A 19,193-nucleotide genomic window follows, 5' to 3' on the forward strand; every position below is an offset into this window, starting at 1 on the left:
AGTATGACACAGTGCACATTTTTTCCGTGATCATTGTATTGTTCTTAAAATACATAGAGTAAAACATGTCATGTTTTAACAGGAACAGAAAAACAACATTCGTTTGATCCATTTCTCTATCTGGAGAAAGAAGACCTGCAACTTCCCCACATAGTAAAGTCATAGTATAAATCATCATATTACCAACAGACCTTTTCTTTATAGCAAGCCTGATATTTTTTAATATCAGAGGCAGAGAAAAGAGACATAGACCAGCTATCCAATACATTGGAATTCAAGACAAAACATTTATATGACTTTTCACAGGAATAATCTCTGAAATTGTGATAAATCAACAGTACGTCAGTGAGATAAACTTGCAATTTGAGTTTGACAACACAAACAACAGTAGTGATTTACAGTCAGCAGCTACTAAAGTCACAATGAGGCACATTAATGAGAGATATGTTGGTGTAATAAATGATTGTAAATAATATATCATAATGCTGATGAATAAAGAAAACTTGATTCAAGGGCATATTTGTTGATCCAGCCAACTGGACAGCAGTGGACAAATCTCACAGATACAGCGTTCAGGTGAGTAAAGCTGTATATCCATGCATCTGCTGGCTTAATACTAAGGAATTATTCCTTGTTCAACAATAAAAACATTATTATTATCATCATCATCTTACAGAGATTACAATCATTCTGGGATAGCTCGTCTCCTAATAGCATTCTGGAGCTCATCTGTTAAAAAACAAAACCATAGTGAGTTAGGGATTTGGAGTAAAAAAAAAAAAAAAAAAAGATGGACAAAAATTTGTTCTTACTTATATCAACACGCTGCTCACGCGTGGAACAATTCTCTTGCAAGCTCGACAAACTGTTGCTTCGGGAAGGTGTTTTACAGTAGCCAGGAGGTACCAAAGGTTTTCTTTCACCATCTACATCAAAGCAGAACACATTACAATGCCGCTGCTTTTCTTTGAGATCATTTGTAGCAAAATCCAGAGATCTGTCCAACATAACACTGGGAAAGTGATCACAGCACTGGGATGGTAATTTGGATTAAATGCTTTGTATTTGCGCCAAGAGACGTCAAACTTGCCCTGAAAAAATTTATAAAGCGGTCTATCATTGCAACATCTCCACCCAGATGATATCTGATGACAAGATATCACTATTTCAGGCCACGCAACAAGTTCTCAAAAACAATTCATGCTGAACTCACCTGAACTGGTGTGTAGATCTACAGAATTCTGATGCGGCAGATACCGCCCCGCTAAAATGAAAGAACATCATCAGAATGATATCTGGAAGTCTCTATTTTATGTTCACCAAGGCTGCATTTATTTGATAAAAAAAAACAGTAAAATAAGTAATATAGTAAAAATATTATTACAATTTAAAATTTCTAAATGTAATTTATTGCTGTGATGGACTGATTTGATGCACAACATTAATGTTGAAAACAGTTGTGCTGCTTAATATTTTTGTGGATCTTTTTTTTTTTTTTATTCTTTGATGAATAGCATTTATTTATGTTTTTTTTTTTTTAACAAAATGCCTATCACATTTTGATCAATTGAATGCATCTTTGCTGAATAAAAGCACTGACTTCTTTAAAAAAAAAACACATCTTACTGAACCTACACATTTTAACAGTGTATTTTGCAGAACAAAATGGCAACTGTTAAAAAAAAAAAGGAAATGCTGGAATGGAAAATTAGAATGGCTATTTGTGTTACCTGGAAGACGTGGTAAGACAGGAGGTTTCTTACATGTGGCCTGATCCACCTCAAACTCTCCAGTATCTGGAAAACAAAAACATACTCAACAGGATCAACAGCATGCATTAGAAACACAATTTAAAACAATTCATCCAAGTAAATTAACTGCAAAACACAGAAGCTTAAAAAAACTCCTGCAAGGACTCACCTGAGGCACTGAGGTATTCATTTTCAGGTGTGTTTAGTTCTGAACTGGACCTTACACACCTTGTGACTAAACATACAAATCAAGAGTTATTTCTTTTTCATTACATTTCATGTTTTCTAAAAGTAGAGTTATCAGTTTAAGTTGGACACCCATTAAACCCAATACGATATGTTTTAACAGTTTATATGTGTGCTTAAAGATGATGCTAAAGATGTATTACCTGGTTTGGGGGGTGGCATCGGAGGAGTAGGTGAAGGGACATTTCTGAAACAATGTTCACTCATCTCACCATTTTCTTCATTGGGCTTAATAATTGCTGAGGGAGAAAAAAATAATAAGTTGCCAGTTATTTCTCCCAGACTGCTTTCTTTGTGTTGAAATAAAGTGTATGTGTGTATATATGCAATATTTTTTGCTGTAAAACTCTAATGCCTGCCCTGCTTTAGTCAATTTCTATCAAGATCTATACAAATAATGCTAGCCTTCATTAAGTCAGAAAAATAGAGAAGGAAAACCAGCAGTTTAAACTACAATGGAATGTCAAGTATTAGTTCACAACCAATGTGTTTGTTATGCAAAGAGATCATTTTCATAGTTTCAGCTCCGGTATCAGTCTGTTAATGTGTTTTGAAAGCACTTTTTGGATGATTTTGTACATATGCAAAATTGGTACATATACATTTGGTTTATACAAACCAAAAAGAACTTAAAAAGCACGAAATGCACATATTTCTTGTGGAAAAAATGTTTTGTGCAAAGTATTTTTGTATGTTCAAACAGCATTCTGACCAAAATGTGTAGTCCAAAAAATATAGTCAGTTTTTTTGGAAACCCATAGTGAACATGGATGATCCAGGAACATGTCTTGGCAAAATCATGACGACCAAAAACCTGTCTAATAGTAAAACTGCAAGCAATAGTTCATCTCAGTGTGTCAACCATTTTCTTTAGTGGCTTTTACAGATTTCTACGATGTGGTGACACATTTAAGTTTGTTTCATGACATGCATGTCATTCATTTTTCATGGTGTTGTAAACATTTTCTAGATTGATGATTCATACCAACAAGTATGTCAGTCTGGCTGACAAACAAGATTTTCATTAAATACTTTCCAAAAAACACTACTAAATTAGTCTCTTACTGATATTTTTCTCATAGTGATGCTCCATCAGAAGAGGCACCAAAACCCCACTGCTCTTTTCCACCAGGTAGTTCACGACATCATGCAGGGTGTTACAGGTGACCTGTGTGTTTGTATACAAGGCGTGTGAACACACTCACATTGTCTGGTATATTACATACAACAGTAAATGATTCAAGTGTGGCAATAAGCTATGTCTGATCCTTGGAGAAGCATTTATCATTAAATACACAATAATGCACATAACCAGTAATATGTGAGAACTTGTGTCAGATGCCATTGAATAAAAAACTTAAAATGAAAAAGAAGGAAAACTTCTAGGGTGTGACTAGCGATAAGGTTGCTCAAAACCTTAACATATCTAAAGCTCTGTGTTAACTGCCAAGAAATGTTTAATGTATAACACATCAGCTGTACTGATCAACAGCGCCCGATTCCCAAAACTGTGCCATAAAACCTTTTCTTATCAGAACTTCCTCTTTGCTTTCAGAGCAATCACAGATTAAGACTGTGTGCCTTTCGCAAGAGCTCGGAGTTCACAGAAAATTACAAGTTTGTAGATGGTTAAATGAATCCTTAGATGTTCTGAGAGTTTTTCGATTAGACTCAAGCTTTTACTGAGCATATTGTGAACCATAATCTATTATTCAATCACATGCTTTTAATGTAAAGTGATTTGAAAATGAAAGAACATAATCTATTACTTACAGGAGTCTCAAGGGCAATAGCGAATCCTCCTTCTTGCCTCCGAGACACACAATAATGTTTGAATACTGATCTGTTGGGCGCAAGAGAAGATTCTTTAGGATATTCATTCTTACCTGATACTCAGTTTTATTAAAACAGAACTTCCCAGAATATTCCAACTATTGTGTAACATGTTTTATTCAGATCAGATCTAAGTGCAAGGTTCAAGACTATTGAACCAGATTGAGGAGCAATTCAGAAGATAAAGATAATAATACAATAAATGAAGATCTCCAGGGCATCCAGCCATCACTGATAATGCATTTGCAAGCTGTCTTCCCAGCAAATAGGTTCAACATGGTTCTGTACTGAGTACAGATGAGAGCGTTTTACCCGTTAATCTCTTGGCGAGTGGTAAGAGCGAAAGACCCATCTTGACGCCGCCGCAGCAGTAGGTTTCCCTGATCAGCGTTCCTTTCCAGTAAGATTTCAGCTTCGACGCGACTGACAGGATAATAACACCTGCACAAAGCATCATTGTGTTGTTATATAACAGGCATGATTATTTTATTTCATTGAGTCACTATGCTGACAGAAATTGTGAGAAAAGTCTTTAAAGTCAGCATGAAACCAAAGTTATCTTTTTTTCCTATTGAATTAAAGTTTATGATGGAAAAAAAAAATCTATGTGCACAGGTCAATAATTTATATCAAATACTGCAATATTCCATCAATTTTGATTTTATGGTGACCTTAATACATAAAAGCGGCATTCACATGTACATGTATTTCGTAAACCCTCCTACATGCTGTGCTACCAGTAAGCTGTTTTCTGTTACTTTAGTACCAAATAATTTTTCATGCATTCTTAAAAAAAAAATGCATTTATATGACCACATAAGCCATGTTTCTTTCTTCTGTTGAACACAAAAGAATATACTTTGAAGGATGTTGGTTACCAGACAGTTGACGGTAGCCATTGACTTCCATAGTATTTTTTCCCCCACTACGGAAGTCAATGGCTACTGTCACTGTTGGATTACTAACATTCTTCAAAACATCGTATTTTGTGCTTAACAGAAGAAAGAAACTCATACAGGTTTGGAACAACTTGAGGGTGAGTAAGTGATGACAATTTTTTTTATTTTTGGGTGAACTATCCCTTTAAGCCAAGGTCACACTACTCTTTAAACATGCACAATTTCATTGAACATTGCAACAGAATTGATATGACTTCAAATCCACAGTGTAAAAATATGACGTCATATCACACATATGTGTATGAAGTCAATGGAACAAAAAGTGCAGTGTGCAAACCTTTTTAATTCCTTAAATGGCATAAAGAAAAAGGAAGATGCTGTTTCAAAATGGATTTTCGATTGCATGTAAATGTGGTTACCTACAGAACAATACATTATTAGAAGTGAAGTGTGTAATTTCAGTGCCACAGTCGAAAATAACGAGTGTTTCCCCAAACACTCTTCTTTCCTGTCACTGGTCAGCCAAAAAGATAGTGCCACCCCAGACTAACACCACTGGTTGAGCTAATGTTGTTGTGTTGGTCAACCAATGGCGTAAGTTTGGGCAGACTATCTGTTTGTTGACTCTGCTAGGACAGGAGAAAGTACACACAATTACGCACATCACATTCAGTCTTTAACATTACATTAATGCTAATAAAGCGAGTGGTTTTAACTTACATAGGCATTTCTGGCACAACAGTAACATAACTGTCAAAATCCTGAGATGGTGGTGGAACTGAAAGAAGCCGCTGCCTCTTTTTCTCTTTCTCAATTATTTCCTTCATCATGTGAATCTGGCCAGGCAGCAGGTTCAGAGAAGTTGGCACAGACAGCTGAAGGACAGAAACAGTGAGAATTATTTATCTGACTGTGTATGAGTACATTTCATTTAGCTCCCTAGGTCGTGAATCAGTAAATCGTGTACACGATTCACTACACATTGGGACACTGATGGCTCCATTTTCTGTGACATGGCAACATCTCCGTTGTACAATGTCTCTACTGGCATTTATGAACAACAGCAGCACAGATATCTTTCTGACATTATAAGAAGATGAATACAATCGGTCGCTGGAGATCCACACTCCAATCCAGAAGGGGGCGCGTGCGGTAATGCAACGCTATTTGTAAGCTAGATTATGTTCATTACTTGTCTAGCTATGCATGTTTATGCTGAAACATAATAATGTTTTGTTTTTTTAAAACAAATTTCACATGTAGTGGACTTACATGATTATGATTCACGCTTCAGAATTTCCGTTAAATATTAAGATAGAACCACTGAACTCACATTTAAATATGTTTTTAGTACCTTTATGGATCTTGAGAGAGGAAGTACCATTGCTGTCTATGCAGGCCCCGCTGAGCGATTGGATTTATTTTAAAAAATATCTTAGTTTGTGTTCCGAAGATGAACTAAGGTCTTACAGGTGTAGAACGACATGAGGGCGAGTAATAAATTACATTTTTTCATTTTTGGGTGAACTAACCCTTTAAGGGAACATAGTGAGCATCGATGCACCCTGGTTTTCACGGTACATTGTGGGACTTTCTAGGGAGTGACCATAAAATTCAAAATATATCCATAGTTAAAACTTTCTGTTCCATGATGTTCTATGAGATTTTTAGACACCATTGTATACTCAAGATTCATTTTTTTCAAAAGCACAACCGACCTTGGAAATTGAGAGCAAGAAGCCTTTCCACAGTTCTCTGGCCTCAAGGCTGGGTGCCTGAGAAAACAGAGAAAAAAGTGGAAAATGCATGATATTGGATGTGTATTACCAGAATTAAATTACTCATGGTTAAACAGCTGTAAGGGTTCAGTGCAGTGTGCCAACCCTTTTACTCCCTTAAATAGCATAAGCAAAAGGAAAATGTCCCTACAATCATCTTGATGTCTTCATTTTTCATGTGTAGAGTGAATCCAGCAGCATTCAGGTTTCGGTCACGACAGCAGTCATCAGACAACGTGATAAGATCAGTGAGCTCCAGCTTCTCTACATACTGCATTCACAAGCACAAGCAAACAGTTGATGCATAAATAATCCATTCTCAGACAAACATATATACAAACACACAACCTACAGGACTGCAAGCTTGCATTTAAATGCATTTATGGCAATATACGTATGTTAGAAAATGCACACAGACACATTGAAATTATTTTCTACTAGTTATATGTTAAAAAGTAAACTTAAAAGGCAGCTTGTAAAAACACTTACAACACTGTCTTTAGTGTTATTGAAGAAAAAGAGTGAATTTCCACATAAACTGGTCCAGAGTTTACGACCCATCTGTGAAAAGAAAAGGAAATATTAACTGAAGATAAATATAGTTTCTGAATAAAAAAATTTACTGAACAACCATAACTATTTCTTATTAATTTTACACCATAACATTTACAGCATTTCATTTACAGGTTTAAATAAGATTTTGAATCCCAGATCTTGAATGTGGTCTCAAAATTGTGTGTACATATGCTTTCACAAATGGAATATGTTTGGAGTTGTTGACAAATTATTACTTGAGTTTATTCATAAAATACATACTCATGGTAAGAATGAAAGGAATGAAGAAAACTATGGGACATTCTTTTTTCAGAAAGAACACTTTAGAAACAAGACATGACCCAGAGCCGCAAATATATTTGATTTGATTTTCATTTTAACTATCTATCTTCAGTTATAATCCTAAACTATCAAGAATGTGTCATCAAAGCGCATGTCATTATAAAAAATATTTAGGTCATTGCTGACCTATAATAAATCATAAATTAATAAGAGACTTTTTTACCAATGGGATGAGCTCTATCAACAGGATGTAAGCAAAGACCTAATTTGTAAACAAGAAAATCTACTTTACTTAAAACATCTACAATGCAAATCCTTTATCTGTAGTGTTTGATCTGCACGCAAGTATGCCACCAGACCAGTTTTTTGTTTTGTTGACATTTTCACATTTGTAGGAAAATAGTTTGTATGTTGCAACAGACACTTGTGTGACGCTCTTATGGTGACCATAGAATACTTCTCCTGCTTTCTTCAGGATCACTGGTCACATATTTATATTAGGTGTCTTTACTATTATTGATAGAATATGCTGTGTCTGTACATAAATACTGTTCTGCGAAGCTACGCTCTTAAAATAAACGTTCTTTATTGCATCGATGGTTCCATGAAGAACCTTTAACATCCATGGAACCTTTCCACTGGACAAAAGGTTCTTTATAAAAATGTTCTTCACACTGGTTCTTTAAAGAACCATTAAGTAACAAATTCTTTGGGGAACCAAAAATGGTTCTTCTATGGCATCACTTCAAAAACCCTCTTTTGGAAGCTTTATTTTTATTACAAAAAGCACATTTGTTAGGGACTCTAATAAACAGTGTAGGAATATGACAATTCCTGTTTAAATGAATAAAATAATTTGTTACTATTCACACTGGAGTGCAAATTAAGATGCATATTTCGGTAACACCTGATAATAAGGTGTCATTTATATATTATATATTTATATATTTATATATATATATATATATATATATATATATATATATATATATATATATATATATACACACACACAATATAACACAACGTGTGCGCATGTAGCTATAGGCCTATTACACACTTACCTTGTCTCTGATGGATTTCTTTTCCAGAAAACCTTCGTGATAACATGTTGGCAGCTGAGATCTCACTCGTATATGGCGATTTGCTGTTGCCATAAGTACAGAAATTACTCTCCCGCCAAATGCAAACTTCTCATAAAACAATTCAAGTGTTTGAAAGAAGACCCTTCGCCGTCCACCTGCACGTTTACGGAGTTATTTGACGCTCAAATAGGCTACATGATAAAGTTAACGTGCTAAAGCTTTACAAAACGTTGGTGACGAACAGAAACCCCGTGGACTGAAAGTAACAAATGACTATTTGAAGATTATAGGTCCTGTCATCCTTATCTCCCACCCCCTTACCTATACACAGGTGAGTCAGGTGCTCTCGAGGGTTGCCGGAAGGCATGAAAGTCCCGCCCATTGTGGTAGAAACGTAAGAATAGCTGCAGACAAAAACCCCCACAGAGCAGCACGTAAACGAAATCATACGAGGAGGGAAATACCCGTGACAAAATAGCACCTATTTCCAAAACCCTTCCGGTAAATGGACTCTTTGAAATCAAAAATTACATTTGCACTTATAAATCAGCAATCTGGGCTTATTCCAAACTTTTTCCATATCCTTGTTACATGGAAGAATGAAACATTCATGACATTTCAAATGCTAAACAAAAAAATATTTCCTTATAGGCTATAGCTAAAGTTTCCAAAAAGGCATTAAAAGTATGTTACGTCACTATATTGTAATAATATGTACCATTAAGTTGCTCTGAAAAACCTGATTCATATCAGTAAGAGGTTATAGTATTTACACTACCGCTCAAAAGTTTGGGATCAGTAAGATTTTTAATGTTTTTAAAAGAAGTTTCGTCTGCTCACCAAGGGTGCATTTACTTAATTAAAAATACAGTAAAAACAGTAATATTGTGAAATATTATTACAATTTAAAATGACTGTTTTCTATTTAAATATATTTTAAAATGTAATTTATTCTTGTGTTGGCAAAGCTGAATTTTCAGCATCATTACTCCAGTCTTCAGTGTCACATTCTAATATGTCAATTTGCTGCTCAAGAAACATTTATTGTTTACAATTGTACAAAATATTTGTGTACAATATTTTTTTTTCAGGATTATTTGATGAATAGAAAGTTCAAAAGAACAGTATTTGAAATCTAATCTTTTGTAACATTATAAATGTCTTTACTGTCACTTTTGATTGATTTAATGCATCCTTGCTGAATAAAAGTATTAATTTCTTTAATTTCTTAAAAAAAAAAAAAAAAATTACTGACCCCAAACTTTTGAACGGTAGTGTAAAATGTTACAAAAGCTTTGTATTTCAGATAAATGCTGTTCTTTTGAACTTTCTATTCATCAAGGAATCCTGAAAAAAAGTACACAACTGTTTTCAACATTGATAATAATAACAAATATTTCTTGAGGAACTAATCATCATATTAGAATGATTTCTGAAGGATCATGTGACTCTGAAGACTGGAGTAATGATGCTGAAAATTCAGCTTTGCATCACAGGAATAATTTACTTTGTAAAATATATTCAAATAGAAAACAGTTATTTTAAATTGTAATAATTTTTCACACTATTACTGTTTTTACTGTATTTTTAATTAAATAAATTAAGCCTTGGTGAGCAGACGAAACTTCTTTTAAAAACATTAAAAAATCTTACCGATCCCAAACTTTTGAGCGGTAGTGTATTTAAATCAATCTTACCACTGTGCAACTGCTTAGTGTATCAGAGGATAGATTTAAGAAAACATGTTTCCCCCATAGAGGTTTCCCCTCAGGATTGTGATATTTTGTATTTGTGTTGATAATTTTCAAATACGGCGTTCTTTGGCGACATCTAACGGTGAGAACATGTAACGGTGACACTACGGTCCATTCATTACCGTAAATCCTATATTATACACGCATATTGCCCAAAACAAACCATCTGTCCACTGCTGGGTCCCAGTCGACTGCTCATTTGACCGTAGTCCAGGGCCATTAGAAACTGTATCTAAACTGATATAAACACAAAAATGGTAAACAATCGCAGCCAATTTGCTTGTAATATTTCCGCGAATATGTCTTCCGTTGTGAAAGCAATGCAAAACACATCCATCCCCCCTGCTGGAGGGTCTACAACCACAAACACCGCTAATTTATAAAGGGGAGTAAATGACAAGGACGGGTAGGAAGGAGAAAGGGGAGGGGAATTGACATTAAAGCAACACTACACAAGGAAACCACACTGCAGACACACACACGCCTTCATTTTATGTTTTTGAATAACAGCCTGGTGGCGAGTGTCCGCACAGAAGTGTTATATTAACACCGCTAAACTGAAGTGGCGGAAAGAAAGACATCACATCAGTCTGTGGAGCAGTTTCAGGTCAAAGCGTTTTCCGACGATTATCACGAAATGGGTGAGATTAAAAAAATAGTGATTTTTTAATAAACCGGGGAAATTAATAATTAGTAGGCCGCGGGGTTGCGGAAAGGAGAGAACAAAACACGCGAAGGACGAAACGTTTCTCGACAGATTATCAGCGGTTTTGTTTTAATTTCTGGAAAAAAAAGCTTATCAGATGGAGATGGCAGCGGACAGTCGCTGATTCCCTGATGTGAGCTTCGATGTGTTGACTATTTTTGTCCCACAATAAAAGCCATATTTTCCCACACGAGAGTTCAGAGTCCCAAGTAAAGACTTTTTTCTAAGGACATTATAATTTTACAATGCACAAGTTTGTGAGATCATGTTTGAAAACTTGATCTAAGGACATTAAACTGTAATTTTGTAAATAAAATGTAACAAAATTTCTTTTAATTCCTTGTATAAAAGATTAGATTTCTGTTCTCTTTGCCAGGGTTTAGATATGATTCCACCCCATTAATATATATAAGCTTAATAAAGATGCTTGATGTATTCTTGCCTGTATTAATTCATTATTTCTGTCTGTTGTCTTCAGGCTCAGAGCCACCCTCGTCTCCTCAGGTTGTGGAAGAAGGAGCGGATGAAGAGGATGAGGAGTTGAGTGGGGCTGAAGATGCTGACCTGAGGGCTTCCTCTGGGAGGGGGTCCCTCCTGACCAGGAGAGGCATCACATTAAGAGTCCTCCTAAAAGATGGCCTTGTGGAGCCTGGAGATGGCGTTCTGTCCATACACTACCTGGTACTGTCCAGAAATGTCATCATTAGGGCTTTTTTTTTATGGTTAAAAAAATAGTTCACCAATAAATGAAAACTAGCATTTGTTCACCCTTCTAGACCTATCAAAAGGAGTCAAAACTGGGGTCCATGGAAAAGTGTAAAACAATAAGTATTTTTATTCCATATAATGAAATTTAATGGTCACTGTTGAATAAATAATGACAGAATTTTCATTTTTGGGTGAACTATCACTTTAATACTTCTCTGGTCAGGTGCAAGTACACTCTGTCTGTCTCTCCTTAGGGTAAAAAGTTTGTTGGAGATCTTTTGAATGATGGGAAGATCCGTTGGGTGGAGACCGGCCAGATCTTTAACTCTCCAAGCGCCTGGGCAACACACTGTAAGCGCCTGGTGAACCCGGCAAAGAAGTCTGGCTGTGGCTGGGCCTCGGTGCGGTATCGCGGACAGAAACTGGTCCAGTACAAAACCACCTGGCTGCACAAATACCAACCCAGTGCCGACATGGTGAGCAATGGCGGAAAAATGAATGTAAACAATAGCAAAGAAGAATTTAAAAGGGGATGAATTACTGTGCAACCAGCAGTTTGTGTATGATTTGATTTGTTTACCTCAGAGCTTGATAAGTGAAGGAGAGGATGATGAGATGGGAGATGATGATGAAGAGGAAGGGAAAACAGCCATGCCAGTAGAGGACAAGAATAAAAAATCCAAACCCGAGCTGCACGGTATGATGTTATTTATATAAACATTACATAGAAAAAAATTCACTCTTCACAATCATCTTGATTCCTAATCAAAACATGGCACCTGAGAGGTGATGACTTGATCTGTTTATAGTTTCTATATAAGTTATTTCATGTTTCCCCCCAGACATTAGCCTGATGCAGAGGAGGGACAGAGAGAGAATTCCAGTTAGGTATTGCACTCTTGGCACCAGAGATGCTACAAGGTAATTATTTTTCTATGACATATATTTGAACCACATATGTCCTGAGATTTATTTATTTATAACTGTAAAACCGTGTAATATGGCAATTTTACGATGGCACCTTAATTTACTTGCCTGAGGCCCTTAAGTTTGATTTTTTTTTTTTTAGTTCTTAGTTTTGAGGCAATCACTGATGAAAAAAATCAGTAAAGACTTTTACCTTGTAAATAAAATAATAATTTTTTTCAATAATGTTTTTTTTTTTTTAGAACTTTCTATTCATAAGAGCATCCTAGTTTCCACAAAAATATTAAGCAGCACAACCGTTGTCAACATTGATAATAATAAGAAAATGTTTTTTTTGAGCACCAAATCAGTATATTAGAATGATTTCTGATGAATCGTGTGACACTGAAGACTGGAGTAATGATGCTGAAAATTCAGCTTTTCTATCACAGGAATAAATGACATTTCAAAAATATATTAAAACAGATAACATTTAGTTTAAATTGTAATAATATTTCACAATATTACTGTTTTTACTATTTTTGATAAAATAAATACAGCCTTGGTGAGCACAAGACACTTTCTTCATACACATTAAAAACACCTACTGACCCCAAACCTTTGAACAGTAGTGTACCTCAATGTTCCCGTGTTTGTCTTTCACAGGGATCCACACACTCTCGTAGAGCTGTCCGCCTTTTCTGCGATCAACCGCTTCCAGCCTTTTAATGTAGCCGTTTCCAGCAATGTTCTGCTGCTGATGGTATGAAGAAGTGCTCATGTATTTTTGATTTTACAATCAAGTGCTAAGTCAATATTGATGATATGAAAATTAGTTTCAACAGTTGAAGCACATACATATATCGTTTACCCACCTCTATTCATAGGATTTCCACTGTCACCTGACCACAAGTGAGGTGGTGGGATATTTAGGGGGCCGATGGGACACTAACACACAATGTAAGTGTAAACATTTTTGTCACTAGTTTACAAAATAATAGCAAATTGGAAATTAGACACACTCAAAATGTACATTTCATGTTCATCAGTGCTTACGGTCTTGCGGGCGTTTCCATGCCGTACACGCTTGGCTGATAAAGACGCTGCCCCAGCTGTCGAAGAAGAGGTTAGTCTGCAAAACTATTTTGTTGGCTGTAAAAACAAAGCAATGCACCATAGTCTCCAGCATAGTCTACCTTTTAACTATGTTGCAGATTTGTCAAAATCTCTTCATGCGTGGGCTGTCATTGGTGGGATGGTATCACAGTCACCCCCGAGGCCCCGCCCTTCCATCTCTACAGGACATCGATTCGCAGATGGATCACCAGCTCCGCCTACAAGGCAGCAGTAACGGTTTCCAGCCCTGTCTGGGGATTATCTGTGGTGCGTGATGGATTTCACAGACAATCACTGCACAACACAAACCGTCGTATTAAATGATCAGTGACAAGTCTTTTCTTTCCTTTGTCTCACCACTTATAGGACCCTATTATCATGGCAACCAAGGTGTGGCCTCCACCATCACGCCATTCTGGGTAGTTCCCCCTCCCGAGGTAAACATTTGCTAATAATTTTTCTCGATCTATTCCAAACTAGTTGTTTAATTGGTTACACTTTATTTTAAAGGTGTCTGTGTTACAGTGTAATTATACATTTAAGTACTGAGTAATAAAAATGAACTACATGTACTTACTGTACTAAAAATTAAGATTATGGTGTGGTTTAGGGTTACTTGCATGTAATCATTCACAATCTATAGTAATTACTACATGTAACAATGACAAAAAATTAAGCGTTATTGCTTACTCTTATTGTTCCCTTCCACTTAGCAACGGCCCAATGATTACGGCATCCCAGTGGCAGTAGAGGTCACATACGTGCAAGACAACTTCCTGACTACAGACGTGCTCAATGAGATGGTATGATAAAAGCTAGCATGTTATATTTATGCAACAACATCCATCTTGGGAAAACAGTTCAGTGTGCCTCAGAAATAATCTTTTTGAAGCGATTCACGCACTGGTTGTCCTTTCCTGGAGTTTCAGATAACACCTCACTCTAGATTAGATTAAACCAATGTCTAAATTACACCCTGTAGAATTAATTAGTATGATGTAAAGAGTCTTTTGAAAAGCTAAGATCTATTCGTTTCATATTTTTAGATGCTGTTGGTGGAATTTTATCGGTCTGCTCCTGACCTGGTGCAGTTCAGTCAGATGTGGAGTCCTAATACCTCAATACTCGATAAAATCAAGGTCTGCCATTATTTCTCTTCCTCCTACATATGCAAACAAACAAACAAACAAACAAACAATCAATTGCATGATTTATAATTACAACATTAAGATTATTTTGTGTAATTCCAATGCCACTAGTGTCAGGATTACAAATACTGAACACTCACTTTGTCTTTCATTACTCAAAATACACTCACATTTTAGGTTGAGCCAATGCTGCTATGTCAGACTGGTCAGGATGCTCAAACACCTATGCTTTAAAGGGTTAGTTCACCCAAAAATGAAATTTCTGTCATTTATTACTCACCCTCATGACGTTCCAAACCCGTAAAACCTTCGTTCATCTTCAGAACACAGATTAAGATATTTTTGATGAAATTTGACAGGTTTCTGAACCACACATACGTCGTTGCACCTTTCAAGGTCTAGAAAGGTAGTAAAGACATTGTTAAAGTAGTCCATGTGACTACAGTGGTTCAACCTTTGTTATGAAGAGACAAGAATACTTTTTGTGCGCAAAATGTAATGACTTTGTTCAACAATTTCTTCTCTTCCCTGTCAGTCTCCTATGCGGTTTACTTTGTAAACACAGTGCAGCACTTCCGGGTTCTACATCAGAACACCGGCTCAGTATCGGCGGGCGCTCTTCACATAAGCACCATGACGCATGTGTGTGATGCTGACGCAGGAGCTGGCTAATAATGTTTACAACGTCAACAGCATAGGAGACTGACAGGGAAGAGAAGAAATTAAATAAAAATCCAATATATCTTAAATTGTGTTCCGAATATGAATGAAGGTCTTACAGGTTTGGAGGGTGAGTAATTAATGACAGAAATTAAATTTTTGGGTAAACTAACCTTTTAAAAGCACCGAAATCAGACTGGTATGATTTCAGTCCGAGTAAAGTTTTTACATGACATTTTAAAAATAAATTGCTTTAGACTGACAGAAATCAAAGTTTTAAAGACTTAACAGTGTACACTTTTAAGAGAAATCAACCTGTGAATGTCTTAAAGTTGTCTCTGCATATTATGCTAGAACGGAAAGCAATTTTAACGTCCAGAAAAACCTTTAAAACATTATAATTTACATAAGTTAGTGCCATTAACAATAATCTCGCAGCAAAGCATAATTATATGTCGGACTAGCAATATTTAAAGAAACGCTTGTTTCTCTCATTCTCAGGCTTCTCTGAGTGGCCACGCACCCAAAGACCAGGCGTACGCACAGATCCTGGAGCACGTGTACAACCAGCTGCGCAACACTCAGTGACCAGAGCAGTTTATGTCTGTGCATTTGTGTTAAGCTGTAGAACTGTTGAACCGGGACCTCCTGCCCTGTGCATTAGCGTCTGTGCACTGTTATACTGTATATGAAATGCCTTCATGGAGGATATATCATATATGCTTCCGTCCAAACTGTTGCCTTTAGGACTGTTAGGTCTGTATCACTGGCTGTGGTTTATGCGATTCTGCCATATCTGTGCTGTGAAACTTGTCTTCCTGTGTGGTAGGAACATCTGGTGGGTAGTTAGCAAAGAGAAGACGGGTAATTAAGTTCTTTCTCTCTCTTTTGACTAGTATTTATATGTTTGTGTGGTTAGATTTGTGCCATATTGACTACGCAATATGGGAACAATGCCTTTTATCTGCTGAATACCTTAAAATATACACTGGAACAAATTAAATGTGCCGATTCCATTTCCTTCTGACTTAACCTCGTAGCATCATGTTTTTCTTACGTATAATTAAAGAAACAGTTCATCATACAAGTGAAACAGATTGAGTACTTTCTTGAATTTATTTACTTAAAGACGAGTGGACACAATAAAGATACAAATATTTAGAGTTCGGGATACTTAAGAATAACAATATAATGCAGTTAAATCTGAGACATACAAGAGGAGACTTTAAAACTACAACATACATCAGCCTGCTATTAAGCTAACATGCAAAAATCATTAATAAAAAAAGGTTGAATGGTTTTGTATGTATATAAAAAAAACAATATAATACTAAAAAGAGTAGAACCACAATGATTTGTTTTTCATAGAATCATTCTGGCACCCTCATTCCATCAAACAGAAATAACCCATTTGTTGTTTTCTTAAACTTGTAGTGTTGCAAAGGCACATTTGTACACATGCTTGTACATCTGGTCACAGCTCATGCCAAATACTGAAACCAACAAGCCCTTTGTAAATAATGAAAGAGGACAGACAGAAACTACATATTAGCTCTAAAATCATAATTAATATTTTGTTTGGTGTTCTAGATTGATTCTTGCCATCGAAAAGGCACTAAAACTCTTTTCACATTGAGACGGTGACCATAGCCTGTCTGATTCCGCACATCTTTAACGGTCTGTTACGGTGAGCCAAACAAACCTTGGACAAAACATGTAAACAGACACTGGGAGGAAGAAGTCACAGAGGTGCTTTGTGCAGACAGGACTTGGAGTCGGGGTGAAGGGACAGATGTTAGTGTGTTCAGAACCACCAAAATGGTGTGTAGGTCCATGCTTTTATGGAGTGCGATGGTACAGTATTTGAAAAAAGACAAAAACAAAACATCCTAAGAACTAGGGAACACTGAGTTAAGTAGTAACTAGATCATGAACCTATAAAATGCTTTACAAGTGATGGGTGAGAGCAAGAGATGTAGCACCACCTCTTCATTTCTGAAGATGAGAAGAGTTATTTTTCTAATAAAGATATTCTGAGTAAATTAAATTTAATACGGGGCTTGTGAGCCAACATCCACCCTAAACACGCCCAGATATACACACCTGAAATAATGGGACACTGCCAGCAGCATCAGATGTACAGACTACTGTAAACTGACATCAAAAGAGGAGAAAGAGAGAGGAAGACTCTATAATTCAGGCTGCCAGAAGAAGATGTTTCCATTTATAGAACTATTTGGCTGTGTTTCCTTCAGATAACAGTGCGTGAATTGTTTATTTGCTGCCCTCTGGGTTAAAAGTTGTAAAAGGGGAAGCAAAGTGTTTCATACTCTATAAACGGTTGTAGTGCAGTAAAACCCTCTCCACCTGACTAAACACATCCATTAAGTGTTTTAGCTCACCTTTACGACAAGATCCAAGGTGCAATTCAGCTTCTAATTTCTTTTATCTTGTAAAAAATATACATGAAAAATATTAGATGACGAATAGCTATAGAAAAAATGTCATAATTATGGAGCGTACAAAAGGACTAATTCCTCTCAACAGGTCTGTGGCTCAGGATTGCTGCACATTGGGACATTTCACACACAGCTACACAGTGCTAATGTGTGTCGTCACAGATATAAGGCGGTTTCTCCTTGATCTGAGGCAGGTCAATGTCGCAGCCTGACCAGCAGGGGGCGCTAAGGGGACCAGTCGAGTCGAACTTTTCACAATCCAACAATTGAGAATTTGTACTAAGTAGATAAAGACTACTCTTTAAAAACATGAGAATTGTATCACATGGATATCATAATCTGTATTCATTTCTTTTCAGTTAATGCAGCACAAACAGTCTGAGACATTATTAAAAGACTTTGACGATAAAGCGAGTTTAGTGTATCTGAAATTTTAGCTTAAGGACAAAGTTATGCCATCTGTACGTCAGTCATCCGGTCGGTCGGTCGGTCAGTCAGTCCTGGAATGTGAAAGGTCGTCATTTCCCAAAGTTCCCTCCTTCAAAAATAAATCAATGTGTAAAAGTGCCAGAGTACAGGTACATTTGGATCAACGGCAACAATGTGGTGAGGATGAAGACCAAGATGATTCAACTGGCTCCTTTCTCCCTACCTCACTTCCCTCCAGCTTTCTCCCTTTCACTTTTTTTATTGCTCTTTCTCTCCCTCCCCCTCTTTTCCATGATGGAGGTCACTTAGTGTGGCAGAGGAACGATCACCTCCACGTAGTTGAGAGGGAAGAACCCGGATTGGCCACGCAGCATGCCTTCATACCAGTTTTCATCGATCTGATTGGTCAGAGTGATGATGTCACCTTCGTGGAAGCCCAACTCGCCTTCGTTTTCCGGCTCAAAGTCATAGAGCGCTTTACAGCACGGCTGCTCCGCTGCTGAGAGGACAGATGGAGAGATTTAATGACAATGGGATATTAAGGAGGGATTTGGGGAATGAGGGATATTAGTATTCAGCAGTAATAACAAAATATTATCAAAACCAATATCTGACATTCTAGACAAACACATAAGACAATGTTTAGAGTCCTAAAGAAATTATTTACTCTAAAATGTTTGGTTCAGGTTGTGTATACACACCCAAAAATAATTTTAGGGTTTATAAAAATAATAGGGAACTTGCACAATTTTTGAAAAATAAAATAAATAAATAAATAAATAAAATATATAATGTAATTTTTTTTTTTTTGAAAACCTTTTCAAAACTTTTTAAACTAATTTTAAATGAAACCCATTAAAGAACAAATAAAATGTTTA

The 19,193-nt window shown here is 36.4% G+C and overlaps 3 protein-coding genes across 9 annotated transcripts in view; 1 reads left to right on the forward strand and 2 right to left on the reverse strand.

Annotated features, from left to right (window-relative positions):
* Positions 1-30: 30 nt before the first annotated feature.
* Positions 31-9,242, reverse strand: stap2b (signal transducing adaptor family member 2b). Its single transcript, XM_067394672.1, has 14 exons — positions 8,409-9,242; positions 6,997-7,068; positions 6,659-6,778; positions 6,448-6,504; positions 5,450-5,604; positions 4,143-4,271; positions 3,771-3,840; positions 3,063-3,165; positions 2,141-2,236; positions 1,921-1,986; positions 1,731-1,796; positions 1,214-1,264; positions 813-926; positions 31-729 (listed from the first exon to the last, which is right to left on the reverse strand). The coding sequence occupies exons 1-14, from the start codon at positions 8,499-8,501 to the stop codon at positions 686-688; spliced, it is 1,236 nt and encodes a 411-aa protein (XP_067250773.1). The 5' UTR covers positions 8,502-9,242; the 3' UTR covers positions 31-685.
* A 183-nt stretch (positions 9,243-9,425) lies between these two features.
* On the forward strand, positions 9,426-16,066 carry mpnd (MPN domain containing). Its single transcript, XM_067394670.1, has 13 exons — positions 9,426-10,824; positions 11,368-11,570; positions 11,852-12,073; positions 12,183-12,294; positions 12,440-12,518; positions 13,170-13,266; positions 13,391-13,463; positions 13,553-13,629; positions 13,718-13,886; positions 13,986-14,056; positions 14,333-14,422; positions 14,666-14,758; positions 15,929-16,066. Exons 1-13 carry the CDS (start codon positions 10,821-10,823, stop codon positions 16,013-16,015), a joined length of 1,377 nt encoding a protein of 458 aa, XP_067250771.1. The 5' UTR covers positions 9,426-10,820; the 3' UTR covers positions 16,016-16,066.
* The window catches only part of sh3gl1b (SH3-domain GRB2-like 1b), a 28,024-nt gene continuing 20,275 nt past the window's right edge, over positions 11,445-19,193 (reverse strand). For 3 of the 7 annotated variants that reach the window (XR_010895962.1, XR_010895960.1, XR_010895957.1), the window contains 7 exons: positions 18,539-18,814; positions 14,702-14,781; positions 13,700-13,881; positions 13,560-13,615; positions 13,379-13,451; positions 13,141-13,260; positions 11,445-12,287 (listed from right to left, as the gene is read on the reverse strand). Coding sequence is in view for 1 of the 7 variants with exons in the window: in XM_067394673.1 (XP_067250774.1) it covers positions 18,621-18,814 (194 nt within the window). In the remaining 6 variants the exon portion in view is untranslated. Of the gene's footprint in view, positions 12,288-13,140; positions 13,261-13,378; positions 13,452-13,559; positions 13,616-13,699; positions 13,882-14,701; positions 14,782-16,065; positions 18,815-19,193 lie in introns of those variants that run through there. The other 4 variants (XR_010895958.1, XR_010895961.1, XR_010895959.1 and 1 more) reach the window with 4 other exon arrangements.

The sequence above is a fragment of the Chanodichthys erythropterus genome, chromosome 9 (assembly GCF_024489055.1).
Source record: "Chanodichthys erythropterus isolate Z2021 chromosome 9, ASM2448905v1, whole genome shotgun sequence".
NCBI lineage: Eukaryota > Metazoa > Chordata > Actinopteri > Cypriniformes > Xenocyprididae > Chanodichthys > Chanodichthys erythropterus.